Source organism: Zophobas morio, unplaced genomic scaffold, assembly GCF_036711695.1.
Source record: "Zophobas morio isolate AGI-343-1 ecotype UQ-CSIRO unplaced genomic scaffold, CSIRO_AGI_Zmor_V1 ptg000238l, whole genome shotgun sequence".
Taxonomy (NCBI): Eukaryota; Metazoa; Arthropoda; class Insecta; order Coleoptera; family Tenebrionidae; genus Zophobas; species Zophobas morio.
The window spans coordinates 80893-99904 of NW_026972342.1; the positions used below are offsets into that span (position 1 = coordinate 80893).

Sequence of the window (19012 nt, forward strand, 5' to 3'; positions counted from 1 at the left end):
TCTGTCACGTGTTATTAACAATAGCCTATTCTGCGAAACGAAACGCTGTTAATTTTCGTCTTCAAATTAATTAAAATTGTTACCGACATACGGATGCTTTGTTTTCTATTACGATGAATGTAGTTACTCGGAATTTTTTTTTTGAAAGTAAGTAGAAAAAACCTGCAAAGTGCAAAGATTGTTCGGGAGTTATAAAATTGAGGTGCTAGGTCGACAAAAGGATTACATACTCATTTGAAAACCGTTCATAAGATATAAGAATTACGAAGGAATTAACACCGTCCAATAGTATTGAAAAGGGAGTGAACCTGGAAATAAATCCAAATGACAATTTTGATGGATCGACATCACTCGTTCAACCAGTAAAAAGGAAATTGGAGAATTATTTTCCATTTATAAAAACGAAAAGCATTGAGGTGATTATATCGCTGTTGGTTGCATTAGATGGTTTTCCACCAATATCTTTTATTACTTGGACGGAGTTAAGAAAGTTCTACGTAAATCAGGGCATAATTTACTGGATTCAGACTACTGTTAAAAACATCGCAATGAAATATGGAAAAATGGAATGATTGAGGAAATTTTTACATTACATCGCCAAATCATAGGTAATTTTTTTCCCCCTTTTTTTATTTGTATTTACAACATCTTTTTTATCATAGATTTTCATTAACGTTAGATGAATGGATCTCTGAAAGGAACTGACGCAACTTAAATGTAAACGTTTATTGCTGTATTAAAAATTCAACTCATGTAATAATTAGGACTTGCTCGGATGAAAGGATAAATACTTGCCGAGAACATTAATCGAAATTTTAGAAAATAGATTAAAGTCGTTTAATTTGTCATTAGAAAAAAATATGGTAGCCATTTGTAATGGTGGTGCTTGTGTAATGGTAATTATGGGGAAACTGTTAAACGCAAAGCTAGGTATCGGAGATTTAAAAATTTAAAAGTCACTCAAAAGTTTACATTGTTTAGTTTACCCTCACACAAGGTATAAATTAAGAAGATATAAAACAAAAAGCTTTGTTGAAAGTGGAGCAGCGGTTCACACGCTCACCCTGAGGAGTAAACCAAGAAGTTACATGATCTATAAAAATGGCATATATACCTTTACACAATAATCTTTAAATTTAGGTTCAAGTGCATTTTCGGAACTTGGTATCAGTACTCAACCTACCCGCACATTTGCTTAAATAAATGATTTCGTCTTCTTGTTAAACAGCAGCTGTGTTATCTTCATGGCCTTCGGTTAGCAGTCTTAGTATAAAAAAAAAAGGAAGTGATAAAGTAAAAGAAGAATTTGAAACTGAGACTGAAAACGAAGGAGTTGTTTCTTCGTCTGATGAAGGACGACGAAGCGTTCACCGAAGTCGAAAAACAAGGTTTTTTAACAGAATTAGTGATTATAAAGAAATATTTAACAACGTCCGTTAAGTTATAAAGTTCATCAGAAAATCATTAAATAATATTTATTTGCAAAATAATGTAAAAGATTAATTTGAGAGAAATAAGTTTGAAATAGGATTGTAAGCCGACACAGACTTTAGTTTTTTTGAAATCCTATTTCCGAATTCGTTAATGTAAGCACTGATGAAAAAAATTAGTTAGCCTTCGATTTTTCTTTTATTTCATCTTTTCATTGATAATTTCAAAATTTTTCTTGAAGGTTTCTGAAATGTTGCTACCTTGAAAGGAATGGAAAGCGTCTAGTGGGATAGGATTTTTTCTCTAACATTTTTCTTTTTAAAATATCCCTTTATAGGTACGCATAATATAAAGCGGGCCTTCATATTAGCATAATAGAAGTTAATTTTTTATTTCTGTCAGTTGCAGACTGTGACAAAAACTAGCAAAACGAGTAAATTTTTTTAGTTGTTTTCGCCCGGGATCAACTCCCTAGATACAATTCACCGATTAACCCCATTTAATATATTTCGAAAGAATATATGAGTTTAGCTACTTTTACTACTTTTATACGGATTAAAGTGAATTACTTTTCTAAATTATTTTTTTTGGGTGTACTGGAATTTACAGATTATTGCTTTCGAGAATTAGTATATTTTACGATAAATATTTTTTTAATATCAGTGTATTGAGTAATTAATCTTTTTACTATTTATGTTATGTTATTATATATTATAGATTTTCATAATTAAAACAATTATTTAATTTTTACTATAGCAAGTCTTACTGATCTGAAGCCCGAAATCCAATTTCTTATAAACCAAAAATTAAAAAATAGTATATATCTCGAGACTTCCGTTACAGGTAGTATACTCTTTGCTAGACGTAAAGATTTTTGTGTCTTCTTGAGGTTTGGCATCGTAAAAGTGCACGAAAAAGATCGTGCCTATATATTCAAAATCGCGTCTACAGGCTCCTTAGTCCTATAAACTTTCCGATGATTGCTCTATAGGTAAGTTGAAAGGTTGTCATCCGTTGGTGGAACACAAGTCTAATGTAGGCTCCTTTCCCTGTCACCCTCTACGACCAAACAGGCGTTACTTTGATCAAAGTCTGTAATTATTTGCAAAACCTGTGAGTTGTAATTATGGTGCCCTCCTTTGGGGAGCATGGGCTATATTATTACATAGATACGTATGATACAGTAATTTTTTCGATCATTTTCAAGAACACCGAATACTACAACCCACAAGTTTAGCAAAAAAAAGGTTGTGCGTTACGCCCTCTGGCGAGTATCCCTCCCTTCACTAAGTAGATATATACATTTAAATAATTTTTTAGTTATTAAAAAAATTTTCCTTCTGTTTTTTTTTGGTCTCTTTTTAAGTGTTTCGCCCTTGATTGCTGACTCACTGCTATAAAATAGTAGTGATAAGTTTTTTGGCAGGTATCCCCTTCTTTATTCTATATATATATAATTTTATAGTAAATAAAAAATTTTCCTTTCGTTTTGTTTTTCGTTTTTAGCCTCTTTAAGTGCTTTTTCCGTGTCTATATTGCATAGCTTCAATAAGAAAAAGAAAATGGAGTTACTTAACACTGTACTTTCTGTAGGTACCGCGTGGTACAATCACGTGATTTCTCGGTTTATTTTTTACAAAAACAACTGGAAAAGAGTTAAACACTTTTTATTCACTACAATTTTTTTTTTACTACAACTATACGAGTTGGGTCATTGCACTTATTGCTTATTACAAAAGAAGATACAAGACAGAAATAAGTGTAATAAAAAAATTTTTTTACTTAAATATTTTTTTTAGAAACCAGTAAACTCTAAAAGCTAAGCTTTTTCGTATATATTTATATACGTAAACATATAAACATAAACATATAAAGTTTATTAATATTTTTATATGGCGCTTCAGCTCATCAAGCATCGAGCGGGTATATCGCGTTTTTCTGAGAAGCAGTAATTCGTTTAGTTAAAATATTGACTATCTCATGAGACCGATTCGACAAGCGGCTCGTTTTTTCTATAACTTCTTGATAAACTGAAGTTCCTTGAGAGCCCATAATAACAAATCCCTAACAAATAATATTAATTATAAATATTTTTATATAAACAAAAAAAAAGTATCCATCAAACTATAAGCTAAGAGCACCCAAGAACAAATATAATAAACCAATAAAAATAATAATACATGGCCAATAAAATTAATTTTATAACAAACAACCCGACACTCATTTATTGGTTCATAAATTAATAATAATCAAATGGTAAATCATAATCAGAAAACACAGTGATTGGTGGATCTTTAATAAACAAACCTCTTCGCAGTCTATTTTAGCGTCGAGCCGAGCGTTGCAGATCAGGTCCACCACCCAAACTTCTGCCTTTTCTTCATCAAAGTTTAACTTTTCTGCTAACATTCTTATAAAATCGTAATAATAATAATACTAATAATAATAATAGTAATAGTAATAAATAATAATAACTTTATGCTGATGCGAGGATTTACTTTGCAGTAGTTTTCAAAAATAAACAAACGCGCATTTTCTACAAAATCTTCTTGAAAAGAGTAAAGAAAAAAATCATTTCGAAGAACCTTAAAAATATTTAATGAAAAAAATTTTATTAGAAGACAAAAAAAAATCGTATAAAAATATTTTATAATCTACATATAAAAATTTTATTATATTAAAAATATTACAAAAACACAAAATTTTTCTCTAAAAATAATTAAAAAAAAATTTATTATAAAAAATTAATAAAAAATGAAAGAATAAAAGTTTATATTAAAGCAAATCAAAAAAATATTTAGAAAAAAAAAGTATTATTTTTCGAATAATTAATAATTAAAAATTTTAATAAATTACAAAAAAATTAACGAATTTTTTTTAAAATTTACTAATTTTGTAAAAAATTTAAATTTAAAAATTTAAAAAATAAAATAATTTTTTTAAAAAAAAAAAATAAAATTCATAAAAAAATAATAAATCTATTATAAAAATTTCCAAAATCAAACTAATTTTCGTAAGGATTTATAAAAATATAAAAATCAAAAAATCTAAATAGTAAAATTTCTTAGAATATGCAAATGTTATATTAAATTTTAAAACTTTTTATAAAGATTTTTTCTTTAAACGACTAAACTCCGCATTACAAAATTTATAAAAAAAATAAAAATTTCTTAAATTATATAAATTTTGTAAAAATTATAAAAAACATAAATACTTATAATCTTTATATATTAAAATTTCTTAATTACAAAGAAAATAACAACTAAATTAACTAAATTTCGTAAAGAATTTTAAAAATATAAAAATAATTTCCGTATAAATCATAAAATTTATAAAAAAATTCTCAATAATGAAATTTCTAATATGAAAAAATCAATTATTAAAAATAAGTTTTTATAAAAATTTAAAATTTTTAAGGAGCTTATAAAAAATAAATTTTAAAACTTTGAAATTTCTATTTAAAAAAAATAAAAATTCGCAGTTTCCAAAAATAAAACAAAAAACCAAAATCATAAAAAATAAATTATTAAAAAAAATCACTAAATTTTTCTTAAATTAAAAAAATTTAAATTTAATTAAAATTTTTAAAAAAAAAGTTTTTTTTCTGCGCTTGCAAAAAATTAATTGTGGAAATTTTTACTTAAAAAGAATTAAAATTCGCGGCTTTCAAAAATAATTTTAATAAATTTTGAATTTTCTAACTGATAAAGAATTCGCATGTTCTCAAAATAATAACAAAAAACAAAATAATTATAATAAATTTTCCTAATTTACAAAAAATTTACAGTTTCGCAGTCTCTCAAAGTTTTCTGCGCTTCGTCAAAGTCGTAGCAAACAAACAAGTAATGGACGAATTGCGTGAGCGGATCGTCGTAATTTCCGCGCTCCTCCTCTAAAACACGTGTCAATTCACCAATTAAATGGCGTTTCCGTTTGCTTAAAACCACAGCAGCGCAAAGGTATCTTTTTTTTTTCAATATTATTATTATTATTGTTATTATTATTATTATTATTATTATTATTATTATTATTATTATTATTATTATTATTATTATTATAATTATAATTATGATTAGGATTATTTTACAATAAAGAGCCCCGCAATATCAGTTCATTTATTTCATAAATTATTAAAAATTTAAATAACTTAATAAAATAAATAATAATAAAAGTTTATATATTATAAAAATAAAAGTAAACTTTTAAAAACTTTTAAAAACTTAAACTTAATTATTTTTTTTTAATTTTAAATTTACAACTTTTTTAAACAATTAAAAAAATTTTACCAAATTTGTTTACTGTTTTTTTAATATTAGATATTTCTATATATTTTCTTGAATATTATATAAAAAGTCAAATATAATATTAATAAAAATTAAAATTTTTTGAAAATGAATTTAAACTTAATTTAAAAAAAAATTTAGATCAAAAAAAAAATAAATCTTTATAATTCAAAGTTCACTACACAAATTTATATATAAATTTTGGCAAATCTATAATTTTACTTTTTAAAAAAATAATAAATTTATTAAATTTGATTATTTATTACAAAAAAAATAATTAATTTTATGAAATAATTATTTTAATATTTAAATTTCATTATAAAATTATATAAAACTTATTTATTTCAGTGCTTTAGTTTTCCTTTCTAATAAATAATTTTCTTATAATTAAAATTTCAAATTAATGTCAAAACAAAATTTACTTCAAAAAATAATAAAAAAAATTTTTTATAAATTTCAATAATAAAATTATTAAAAATTTCCATTCATTACTGTAATTTTACTTTTTACTAAAAAGTAAAAACTATAATTAATTAATAATTTATTTGTTAAATTTATTATAAATAATTTAATTTTGAAAATGAAAAGCAAATAATTTCATTACGAAATTTATTTCAAAAAATTACAAAAATTATTAAAAAATAATCATAAATATTTCTATAAACTTAAATTTCCATTAAAAATATAAAAATATAATAATACTAATAAAAATTTCAAATTTCAAATTCAATTTTATATTTTTTTTAAATTTATAACAAAAATAATTATTTTTATATTTAAATTTCAATAAAAAAAAAATTTATAGTTTCTTTCGTTATTCAATTTTACTTTCAACTAATAATTGAAAAAATGTTAAATGTAAATTTCACAACTTTATTCAAAATGTTAACTATAAAAAGTTTAAAGTACCGAAGAATATGAGGACACGCCGTTTGAATAGCGTTCAAGTAGTGCGATTGGAATAGTAAATCTACAAGTCCTTCTGGAGTCTGAAAATTTATAATAAAATTAACTGCAATTTTATATAATAAATTTAAATTATATATTTTTTTTAAATAATATAATAAATTCAAAATTGAAATTCTCATTATTAAAAAAAAGCAACTTCTATAAAAAATTAATTTATATTATAAATTAAACTTTTTGGAGTATAAAAAATAAAGCTACAAGTCCTTCAAAAAATATTAAATTTTTAATATTTATTATAAAAAAATAATTAATTTCTAAAATAAAATTCCTAATCTGATTTAGAAAAAAAAATTATAAATAAAAATTCTCGAGACAAGTCCTTCTGGAGTACTAAATTTATAGTAAAATATCAACTTCAATTTTTTAAATAAAATTTAAATTATGAATTACATTTCTCAAAATTGGTTAAAATAAAATTTAAACTTTCTAATAGAAGATTCTCACTCCGATTTTAAAAAATAATAATAAAATGGAAATTCATATAAAAAATAAATCAATTTCAAAATTTTCTTGAAAATTAATTGATAATTTTAATTGAATTCTTATATATAAAATTAAATCAAAAAATCTCAATTATTTAAAAAAATCATAAATTATTAAAATAAGTTCAATATGATTTTTATATCTTCTCTAGATTAATAAAAAATATAAAAAAGAATTCTAAATTAAATTTAAAAGTAAATCATTTTTAAATTATTATGAAAATATTAACTAAATTTAGATGACTCAACTTTATTTGAAAAATAATAATAATTATATATATTTAATTTAAAAGTTTATCTTTAATATAAAATTAAAATTAAAAATTAGATTCTTGATTTCTTAGAAAAAAATTAAATTTATTCAACATTGAATATAAAATTAAATTAATTATTTTTTAAATAAAATTGTCAACTTTACTAAAAAGCTTTAAATATTTAATTTCTCCACTTTATTTTAAAGAAAATATTTATTAAAAATTAAATTCCTCATTTTTTTATTACAAAATTTTGTATAAAATTCAGAATTCTCTTTTTTTAATAATAACTTTATTAGGAAAAATATTAACTAAATATTCTATTTCTTTAAAGTTTCTCGATTTTTTTTAAAAATAAATTTAATTTTCAACTTATTAAAAATAATGTTAATTAGAAAATTAAATTTCTCCATTTTTATAAAAGTATTAATTAAAATATAAATTTCTGGATTTTTTTAATAAAATTTTTTTTTTAAAGAAAACATTAATTAAAATTAAATCTCAATTTTTTTTAAAAAACAAATTATCCAAAAGTATTATTAAATTGATTTCTTTCTACCTTTTCATAATTAAAAAATACAAACAAGCTCCAGTGAATCAACCATGATCGTTGATTTAAAAGTTCCACCGAAGTAAATTCTTGATAAACAAAAATCTTTAAAAAAAATTAACAAAAAAATTTAAAATATTACCAGTAGCTTTTTTTTCTAAAGTTTCTCGAATTCTTAATAAATCTTCATGAGCCGATTTCCAATTTTCTGTTAGAATTTCTGTAGCAAATTTGCCCCAAAGTGCCGAAAATGACTTCTTGAAATTAGTAGACTTTTATAAATTTTATTAAAAAAAATTACTAAATCGCATAAATAAGAAATTTTTGTTATTGCAACGAACCATAATTCGATAACGAACTAAACTAACAGCAGAATTATAATAATCGCCGCAGTTGTACTGAAATTGAGCATATTGATAGTAAATGTCTAAAAGTTCTGGTTTAAAATCCTAAACATTCAGAGTTGATAAGAAAGAATAAAATGCTTTTCTCAAAATAAAAATTTAAAACTTTATTAAAAAATATAATTATTAAATAAATACCTCGCATTTTTCCTTTAAAATACTCAAATTCCAGTCTCTATCACTTTTAAATAAGTTTAAATTTTCTTCTGTATCAAGGAAGTTTATGATGGTATGAACTTGATTTTCTAATTCATGAAGCTTCGATAAAACTTGATTTCTTCTTTCAAGTAATTCTAATAAACAATGGTGTATAATAATAAGTCAAAAAAAAATTAAAAAAAATAACCTGAAGGAACCTCCTCAGAGTTTCCCATCTTCATTTTGTATACATCTATATAAGAATCGATAACATTTGTTTTTTCGAGCAAAGCTAGTTTAGCTTCAAGTATATCTTCTGCATTGTAAAGTTGTTTAGCCTCTAAAAACTGATATAAAGGCAAAACCAAGTGTCTATCAAGAAAAGGACTAACTTTATTAGTTAAGTCGTATTTTGCAGCCATAATAAATAGTGAAAATCTCGAAGAGTGTAAAAAGTGTGTAAAAGGTAGGGCGAGGTAGGCAGATTTCTCACGTGGCCGGTCTTTAACATTTTTTAAAACTCTTTTTACTTTTATTATTGCTTAACAATATACACGTATTATAATTTATAGTTTCGTTCTTTTTATATAATAAAAATAAAACTTTTGTTATAAAGGTAATTTATTTTGGAATTTGTTGGAATCTTCAGTTTTTTTTACGAAGGATTAAAGGGACTACTTAACACGAAGACAAATTAGAATAGTTTGATAGAATATTGACTTTTTTAAACTACTTATTTGCGTTGTAATTGGAAAAGTAATATTAATATTATAACGGAAACGTAATAGTAGTCTAATAGGAATAATAAAAGTAATATTTTTAGTTTTGAAAGAATGGTAATCGTAGAAAATAAAATTTTTGTATTGTTAACTTTTCAAGCATATTTTTCTGTTTATTAATTTAATAATATATATATATTTTTTTTTTATCGTTAACATAACCCAAGGCAGAAAAAAGCCTACTCTTCTAATCAGCTTCTTTGAGAGCTTTATCTCGTGAAAAGGATTTCTACTTTAATATTTTTGTTTGCAAAGTTACAACTTAAATACCGTTAACTTTCGATGATTTTTTTTGAAAACTTAAACTACATTTTACAACTTATAAACTCTGGTACCCTTTTTAGTCTCAGTGGAAATCTGTAAAAGTAGTTTTTTGGATCATTTAATTCCTTGACGCCACTTGTATGATAATAACTTAGTTTTATACTTCTTTTTTTAAATGCGTATAAAGTAAAAATAGTCCTTTCTATTTCAAATTTCGAATTTGAATTACAAAGTAAAGAGCCAAACCTAAAGCAATTGTTTATAAGTGCTTAATTCTTAACTATATAAGCGAGCTTAAAACATAGCTTGATCTTGAACCGGCTACAAAACTGGAACTTACATATTTTATAAACTTTCGGGTTGCTTATAATTTACACTTTTTCTTACTTTTAAACAGAAAAGTATGCTAATCCAGAAAGTAGCATTAACTTATATTATACTATAAAACACTCAACGCCCGGCATTATTGCCGAAAGTAAGGCTTATAAACCTCCCTACAATTACTACTTAAGAAGGAAAACAAGTACAAATCAAAATAAATTATATGGTGACGCATCAAGGTTCAACTAAATTAGCGCTCTCTATGTTGTCTATTATTATTTTAGTAAGTCGAAAAAAACAAGGCTGTTAGCCACAAAAATCTGAATCTTATACTTTTAAAAGGTTTCTAACTGAGCAAAACTTTCTGTGCTTAGATTAGCATAATATAATTTATTGGTATTATGTTTAGAGATAAAGTTCCTCGGCCCCATCATATAAGCGCTGCTGTTAGTAGGCAGTATTGCTAAGAAATATAGTTAAAAATACACTTATTGAACAAAAAAAAAATTAGTACTGTAACTTATAATATATTTGAAACTATAACTTAAAAAGGTATTGGTGTCTAAATTGTTAAAAAATCGGAAATTGGCTACTTTTCTTCGTTTTCGCTTAACTTGAGAACTTCCTTCCGCAGGGGCTCACCTCTTACGATATCAAAATAGCTGTATAAGTTATGAGTTCGGCGAGTCTGCGTTTCTTCTATTTAATCTGTTGAATTTCTTATCTTTTTTATAAATTAAGTTTATTTGGTCAATTCTTATTTTATTAAAGAAAAAGAATTCTATTTTAACACTTTGCTTTCTTCGTAGAATACCAACTTTAAAGTGTAATACTCCCTAACTATTTTTGAAAAATACACTTGTAATTATGAATTATAGAATAGAAACTAAAGTTTTATTTGTGCTTATACCTTCTCACTCTGCTTGTTATGTGGCGCTATATATTCGAATTGCTAAACCACACTATAGAAAATCTGTCTCATTATTATGAAACTGTTTAAACTTTTTAATAACCTTTTGCTTTCTATTGACTCTCTTATTAGAATTTAAATTTTAAGGTTCAGTGGCTCACTTAGACTCAAAACTTAAAATTTATACCGAATAAAACTTTTTTTTTTTCAACTTTCCTATGATCATATAATTTAACGAACAATCGTTGGAAGTTATAGGTGCAAGTTGACTATATCCTTATGTGACGAAACAACATTTAAGCAAAGTAAATGGTCGAGTTTTGAGGAAAATACTATTTTCAATTTGTTTCCTTACGAAATTGAATAACACTGGGTTTACCTGTTCAATAAGCCTAAATAGTTGCTGCAAATTTTTTTTCCTCTTATAAAATAGATCGCCTACTTTTTCTTTGAAAAGAGGTAAAGTGGCAGTAGCTTTCTATATGGAAAAATAGTGTTTTCCATATATCTTATATAGCATTTGCACATCAAGGACTGCAAAAGGAACAATAATGTGGGCAAGATAAAAAAAAGAGTTAAAGTTTAGTTTAAACCTGTATAAAGTAAAGAAGGGTGTCACGCTCTTCAAGTTAATATTTTTATTAGTAAATTCGCTCTTCGGCTACCTTGTACGATCTAAGCTCTCCTTAAGGAACTCTAAATCAGAGAGACAACCTAATAAATAAAAAACATCTCGCTAATATTTTTAACTTTCAATATAATAGTTTAATTAGAAAATTCTTCTTAATAATAAATAAACTGGTTCGGCTGTAGTAACTATGATACTGTAACTAACGAATTAACAATCCTACCGCTAAGTTTCTTACAAGAAAGTAGGAAGATGAACAAATGAGCTTCTTCGTTTTGGATTTAAGAGCCTTAATAAAACAGCAGCAGTTAGAATTGACAATTGACAAAAATCTTATGTCCAGAAAGAAGCAACTAAGGGGATACCAAACTTCGCTAAACTACTTTAACGGTTTGTAGCTAAAGACCCAAGGTAATCTTTTTCTATTTAGCAAAAAGTAGGAGAAGAAAAGAGTTGACTTTTTCAATAATTATTCTAAAAGCACAGTATACGTTTATAGTCATCTAACACGAAAACGAAGTGGATTAGGCTTGTATGCTACCATTAAAAACACTAGCAACTTCGTAGTTTATCTACTTGTACACGTTTTAAAAGAAACCATTTTCGATCATCCGTGTAGATAGCTTGGTTTGGTAAGAAGACTACAGGATCTCTTTCAAAGCTGATAACAAGCATACTAGTATAAGTTTTCTAAACTTCCCTGGCAGATGCCTTTACAGAGTAAGGGAGAGTAAAAAGCGTTAAAAAATGATCGAACCTCTAGTAAAATGCACAGGAGAAGCTTACATGTATTTTACGACGATTGACTTTGGAAGAACGCTGTTCGAGCTTAAGTTGACGCTCCATGTATAACTGCAGAACAGGGAGTTGTTTTTTTAATAATATAGGAACCGATAAGCCCTAGTAATTTAGCTAAAATAAAGTACCATGAATTTTGCCAACGTCGGTTTCTGGTTATTATCGTGCCCTGGACCAAACTGATTAAGGATGGCCATGTACCTCAGGAAGTGTTAAGTATTCTACGCACGATAAGAAACGGATTACTTTAGAAACTATAAAACCTCAAGCTGGTAATAAGCCTTAAAAAGGTTTTAGAATGCCTTGGGTTTATGCAGGAGAAATTAACATTCCCTGTAAACAGCGTGTCTTATTCGTACAAGATCTTAGTATGTTAGCATTGGAGGCTTTCATTGCTGTAGACTAGTCTATTTGACAGTTACTGACTTAGTAGCGGAATTGCCGGGCCTAAACTCAGTGATGTGGTTTGGTCACTCGAGCACTATTTCTTATTATTAATGAGTGATGTCTGGACTTAAGCTAAGTTTTTATAAAGTTAGATAACTGCGAGCTAAGTATTATTCTAATAATAAGTGATACTAAATTTAACTTTTTGCAACGATTCTAGTTGCTACCTAACTAATTTAAAACTGGTATTAAAATTTTGGAGCAAGTACTTACAATTTCTGAAACACTCCTAGCAATGCTCTAATATGGGTTCTTTGTTAAATAATGTTATTTGCTAGCAGGTACTAGATGAATACTGCGGTATTACATATATAATGCCTTCAGAACCCGTATATAATGTAAAGTCGTTGTTTCAACGGCGCCGCAGTAGCTTGCTTTTTTGGCTAGAGCGTCCAGCAGTGCACTACGTTTCGGCGATCTATTAAAGATCCATTTTTAGCAACCGCGCAGGTGTTAGATAGTAGTGGTAGTCCTGACTGTTAGATTCGACCTTGCTAGTTTTCATTAATTAATTATACGCCATTTGGCAGAGTTAGACTTGCTTTATGTTTTTAGAATACTAACGTACTAAAAGCCTTGTAAAAGAAAAGCTTGTGGACAGTACTCGTTTAACAGTATTCTTAGCCCTTAACGCTCGCCCTCATGTCAATAATAATGATATAATAATCACTTTATCCTTTCATAAATAAAATACATCAGGAATGTAGTTAGCTTTACTACTAGTCATGTCGCCCTATATGGGTTTTCGGTTTTCTTTAAATTATAAATAATGCAGCTTCACCTATTTCTAAGAAAAATTGGCGAAACTACGGAACATTATAGTTATGATATTTTTCTTTCGTACTCTTATTAAATCATGTTCTCGTGTACGGCAGAAAGTTAGTTGTACTCAGGTACCATTTAAAAAAACTACTCTTAATTATGCAAAAGTTTGCTGTTGGCCAATATCCTACGTTTGAAAAGGCCACAATGTCATTCAGAACATTATGTTGCAGTTTAAAACTCATCGTTGTGACTAAAGTAGACATTCTCTATATTGTTTGCACGTATTATAATTGGCACTTCTTCTTGAGACAAGTGTTTTTAGTTTTAGACAGAAAATGCTGTTTAAACAGGTTAAGTATATGATACCACCATAACGTTCTCGAGAGTTCATGTCGTAGCTCAGCGGTTAAGAGCATTGACTCGCAAACTCAAGGTCGTGGGTTCGATTTTCACCGACGCGATTCTCCTTTTCGGTCTAGATGGTCGCGTATGAAACCTCGCCCTCATAAATTCTTAGAGGTTTCGGGTAGCTAAGTTAGACAGGTATTGGAACTGTTTATGGTAGTAGGTAGAACGAACGAAACGGTTGTACTACGTAGCTTTGGAAAGGAGGCATATCTATTGTGATGGTAAAAGTACTGTTACGGCTATAGTTTAACGGTTTTAGATAACTTCATCGTAGAAACAGGGAAACCTGCCTTAACCGTATTTTTTTAGCGTTAATTCGTTTATATATATTCAGTAAACTAGCTACCTAGTAGATGCTTACACTATTAATATAGTGTTACCTTTTACTCATATAAGTATGGGCGGAGGTGCCTAATATTTTAAATTTTAGAACTTTTATTGTTAAGGTATATTTGGTAACTATTATTTTTTGAGAATTGTCTGACCACAATGCCTATGCTTAGCCCGAACAGTTGACAGTGAAGAACTTTATAGTCACCCAAGTGCAGCACGGTTTTTCAATTTATCACTAGTATTTTTAACTTATTGAGAATATTTAAGCGACTTTTTAATTAATGAAACTTTTTAGAAGATAAAAGTTTAGTCAGAAGGGATACCTTAACCTCTGTATCATTACTTTTGTTTTAGGCTCCCTTTTAATAGCACTAAGTTCTTTTTTTAAATACCCGAAATTTTACCTAACGTTAGATAAACTTAAGTAACACTGTGAACGCAGCTAACTAGAGGAGAGGAAGGCCAATTAGCTTGTTCCAATAATTATAGACTTTAATTTTTTAAGTTTAAAAAAATTAGAATTCAACTTAGATTAGAAAAATACTTCTAACTTCGTTATTATTTTTAGGTAATAAATTTACCCAAAATTTTATAAAATTCTTATATTGACCTAGCGATCTACAGTCAGTTCTCCTATTGCAAGCCCGATCTACACCACTAAGGTAAAAGTAGCTAACTTTAGCTATGGACTTGTATCGCTGAGCTAAGCTCTCTAGCCAGGGACCTAACTGATCTAATAAGCAAAAGTACGTTTCAAGTTATGGAATGAAAATTTAACCTAATATTAACCTCACTTAAACTAAGCGATTTAAAAGTCTAGAACTATTAATAGACCTAATTTAATGCATAAAAACTGATGCTAATATAAATGTGTGTGTCAACCGCTTGTAGCTACTCTATTAATATCGTACATGCACCAGAGCACCTTGATTTGTAAGGACTTACATATACATCGTGAAAGTAAACTTAAATTTTATGCTAACTTGTTTAGAAACAATGTTAAAAAACATATTGAATTTCCAGCTCTCAATCTAGTTATAAAAGCATCGTCAACCACAGCCTTAGTGGTAAACCAAAGATAAAAGACATTATACATGTTTTTATTAATTAGAACGTTTATAATAAAAATTATAACCTAACTGAAGCCGGTTTATTGATTTATGCATCCACTAAAGAAAAGGCTTAGAGAATGACGATCATCAAACTTAAATTAAAAGTCTTAACTACCCTTCTAGATAAAATTCAAGCTTCCTTCACCAATTCAATAAATTTTTTTAGCGTCCTTGTAAGTATTACAAAAACACTACATTTTAAAATTAAAAAAATTGACCTATCAGAAAATCCTCTTTTTTGTATATTTTTCGTTGACGCGTATAATTATATAAAAATATTAAAATTACTATTATTGAAATGTTAAGTTGCGCTTAATTAATAGAACGCTTAAAGTTTACATACGTAGATACAAATTTAAAGTATCTAAAGAACAGAAATATTTTCTCTCCTCTTTAATTTTAAAGGTTGGAGTTAAAATATCTTTATATTTATAATTTTATTAAATTTTTAGATTATTTCAATTCTTATATTTACAAATTGTTTTTTCTTTGTAAATCTTTTTGTAATTTTTTTAGTTCTAATTTCATAAAAAAATAACACAAAAATTGTAAATTAATTAATTTTTTTTTTAATAAAATAATGAATATAAATTATCAGAAGAAATTTATCCTGAATTAAAAAAATTAATTTTTTTTTTAAATACAAATAATATATAATTTAGAAAATATTCCTCTAAAAATATAGTTATTTTTTATTAGAAGAAATTATTATTATCAAAAAGAGTACTCATTTATTATAAAATTAAATAATTTTTTTAATAATTAAGAATATAATACCTTAACTTGAGTGCCAATTTTCTTCTATAAAATTACGGCCGAGCACATTTTAAAAATCACAATTTTTCATTTATTTTAAGTTGAGTTATTAAAGGATTTGCTTCCCGAAACCTCTTTAAATATAACTTTGCCTGCTGTCCAAATTTAATTAAATAGTTGAAAGTAAATCAAGGTAATATTAAAGCTAAAGGGCGCTAACTAGTTTGTAAAGCTTTAATAACGGACCTTAGCTAAAGCTGGATCTTCCACTCAGAAGATATAGGCCTAAAAATAATATTAGGGTTTTTTAGTATTGTTTTTACTAATTCTTCTCTTAGCATAATTTAAATTAATTAAGGCAAGTACTAATAACGATGTGTTGATAAATAGTTCTTAATATGAGTGGTCTCAGGCCAAATTCAAGATGGTCGAGCTAGATGTGCATTACAAACATAAATATACTAAGTTCAGAGGCTTTTTGAAAGCTAGCACGCTTTTCAGTAATTACCTACTGTTACATTTTTTTCCTGAGCAATTGAAAGATCTTAATGTAATGTACCATTATTAACCAATTAAAAAACGCTTTACACTAAAGTTGGAAAAGTTTGTAACTTTAAGGTATTTATAGAGCCACCACGACAATCTATAAATATATACGTAAAGCAGTCAGGGGAGTATTTGATCCGGTAAGGGCTACGCAGGCCCCCCACCTTTCTCCCCCGTTAATTTTTTTAAGTTAAGAAATTCTTTTAAAAATAAAGTTTCTGGAGTTCTTAAAGAGCTTTTGGTAACGAGGTCTTTTATTATAAATTAAAGGCCTCTCCTACTGCCTTTTTAGAGACCAGAAAGCGAAACTGAAAAACATTTATCCCGTCGCAATTATAAGGAATTTCACACGCTAGTTTACCATTGTCTGATGGATTCAGCGAACGTAGAATCTTATTAAACAAAGCTAATAGGCTCTACCCCTTGAAAAATTTTAAAAAATTAAAAAAAGCTAGGATTTCTCATTTAAATATCGGGAGTTGAGTAGTTCCTTAACTTAAAAAATATATGAAATCAAAACCGAATTGTGCTAAGCTTAATAATGTTATATCATACTAAAAGCTATTTAACAATTATAAAAAGGTAATACTGATCGTTTAAAAAACGGAAAAAATAATACATTATAAAGAAATACCAAGGAAAATAAGAGGAGATGGACGAAACAAACAAACAAGGACTTTGGAATAGATCCTGCAGCAACGAGAGTATCAAAGAAGAAAGGCTATACGGAACAATAATAATGAACGATTTACAACAAGGAAGCATTAAAATTAATTATATAACAATGAACTAACAAGGAGCACACTAGAGAAAGGCTTAAAAATAGGAAAGAACCAAAGCTCTTTTTCTATAACGCATTGAAACGAGCTGTACTTTCGAAGCAAACAGACACGGATTTTTATTAAAAAAAAGTGGGTAGATCTCGAGGTATTTTAAGAGGTAAGTTTCGCAGGTCCAATTTATAAATCAATAAAATATACTTACGAGATACGACAAAGGTTTCATTAGATGTGAAACCTATTTAAGTTTTCTTAAAGAGTAAAATTATATTTGTTCACGAAGTTTAATATATTTCAATGAGAAAAACCGGGAAGAGAAAGGGCTTCAATAAAATGACTAACGACTCTAAAATATGTTTGAGGACAGATCCGTGCAGCTACTTAATGGAAAACCGTTTTTTCATTTTAATAGGGATTTTATATTAGATTATTTGAGAGAAAGTGAAGAAAAACATCTGTTTTAGAGTACGCTTCCTACATAAATATATAAAGTGCTCGGTTTGTAAAATACTGCTACTCAACTCTCCATTAGGAATAAAAGCTAGGAAAAATTAATATATTTAAGCATTCTCTAACTTTCTCTTAATACAAACTAAAGATGACCATCCTGGTTACAGTAGAACTATGAACCAATTCCTTAAAGTGTACGGAAGAAGAGCTATCAAATAAAAACAACACTAAAGATTATTAAATTAATCAAGTTTTATTTACACCTAAACTGCTCAATTTTAAGCCTTCTCTGACAGAAAAATGTTTTAAATGATCGTGCTTTACTCATGCGCAATAATTACTTACATACAAAAGAAAGTTTTGAAATCAGTGCTTTATAAGATTATCTATTCGCAAGACAGCAATGTGTTTCGTTAAGTAAACTATACTGCTTTTAACAAAAATAATTAAACCTCTTTTTGGTCTGTCAGTGCTACAATAAAAAGTAACTCTGAGAATATCGTTTGGTTTAATCTTTATATTAATTTTCGCAATAAACTAAGACATTTAGTTATAAAAAATTGAATTACTAAGATTACTATAAAATCCTATGTTATTTTGTAGTAAGCTTGATAGTGTACATTTGAGTCCACAGTTATAAAATTATTTGGTTAATTTTAATTAAATTACCATTTTTCTATACTTAGTAAGCATTCCGCGTTACCTAATACTAAAGATGAAAATTCACTATTGGCTATGAAATTCCTTTAAATTTCACTTTTTGTACTAAAAGGTTTCACGGCTTAATTTGACAACGTAATGGACATAAATGGAAAGTTTGGGATTATAAGGAAATTTATAAGTTACAATAAATGGGAAATGAGTTTTATATTGAAAGTATAAACAACTTGATCCTTTTAAGTGAGCAGAAGTAAATAAAATCTTAATATACATAAAAAAATGTCGACCTTAAGTAGAACGGAAAGTGATTCCAGGTTAACTTAATAGATCACTAGCGAATAAAATTTTAATATAAATTTATTAAATACAGTAATGACTCAAGAGATGTATTGGAATTTAAGGAAACGCCAAGCAATGATACCATGTAAAAAAATGCAATATATAATAAAAATAAAATATATTATAAAAAAAATGGAAGAAATTATAATAAAATAAAAGTGTCAGGCAAGCAGATATTCGAGTAGTATTGAGACTTAAATAAAGTG

At 26.6% G+C, this 19012-nt stretch overlaps 1 protein-coding gene and 2 long non-coding RNA genes across 3 annotated transcripts; 1 reads left to right on the forward strand and 2 right to left on the reverse strand.

Moving 5' to 3' along the window:
* The first annotated feature begins 482 nt into the window (after positions 1 to 482).
* LOC135146535 (uncharacterized) lies at positions 483 to 2247 on the forward strand. The gene is made up of 6 exons (XR_010283859.1): positions 483 to 608; positions 663 to 717; positions 765 to 1083; positions 1141 to 1388; positions 1673 to 1768; positions 2188 to 2247. It is a non-coding gene; the product is annotated as an uncharacterized LOC135146535 (long non-coding RNA).
* A 1092-nt stretch (positions 2248 to 3339) lies between these two features.
* Positions 3340 to 8378, reverse strand: LOC135146520 (eukaryotic translation initiation factor 3 subunit E-like). The gene is made up of 8 exons (XM_064078648.1): positions 8311 to 8378; positions 8112 to 8241; positions 7979 to 8058; positions 6624 to 6703; positions 5217 to 5394; positions 3907 to 4016; positions 3739 to 3841; positions 3340 to 3495 (listed from the first exon to the last, which is right to left on the reverse strand). The coding sequence occupies exons 1-8, from the start codon at positions 8311 to 8313 to the stop codon at positions 3340 to 3342; spliced, it is 840 nt and encodes a 279-aa protein (XP_063934718.1). The 5' UTR covers positions 8314 to 8378.
* A 3578-nt stretch (positions 8379 to 11956) lies between these two features.
* LOC135146506 (uncharacterized) lies at positions 11957 to 12488 on the reverse strand. Its single transcript, XR_010283849.1, has 3 exons — positions 12340 to 12488; positions 12200 to 12265; positions 11957 to 12124 (listed from the first exon to the last, which is right to left on the reverse strand). It is a non-coding gene; the product is annotated as an uncharacterized LOC135146506 (long non-coding RNA).
* Between the last annotated feature and the right edge of the window lie 6524 nt (positions 12489 to 19012).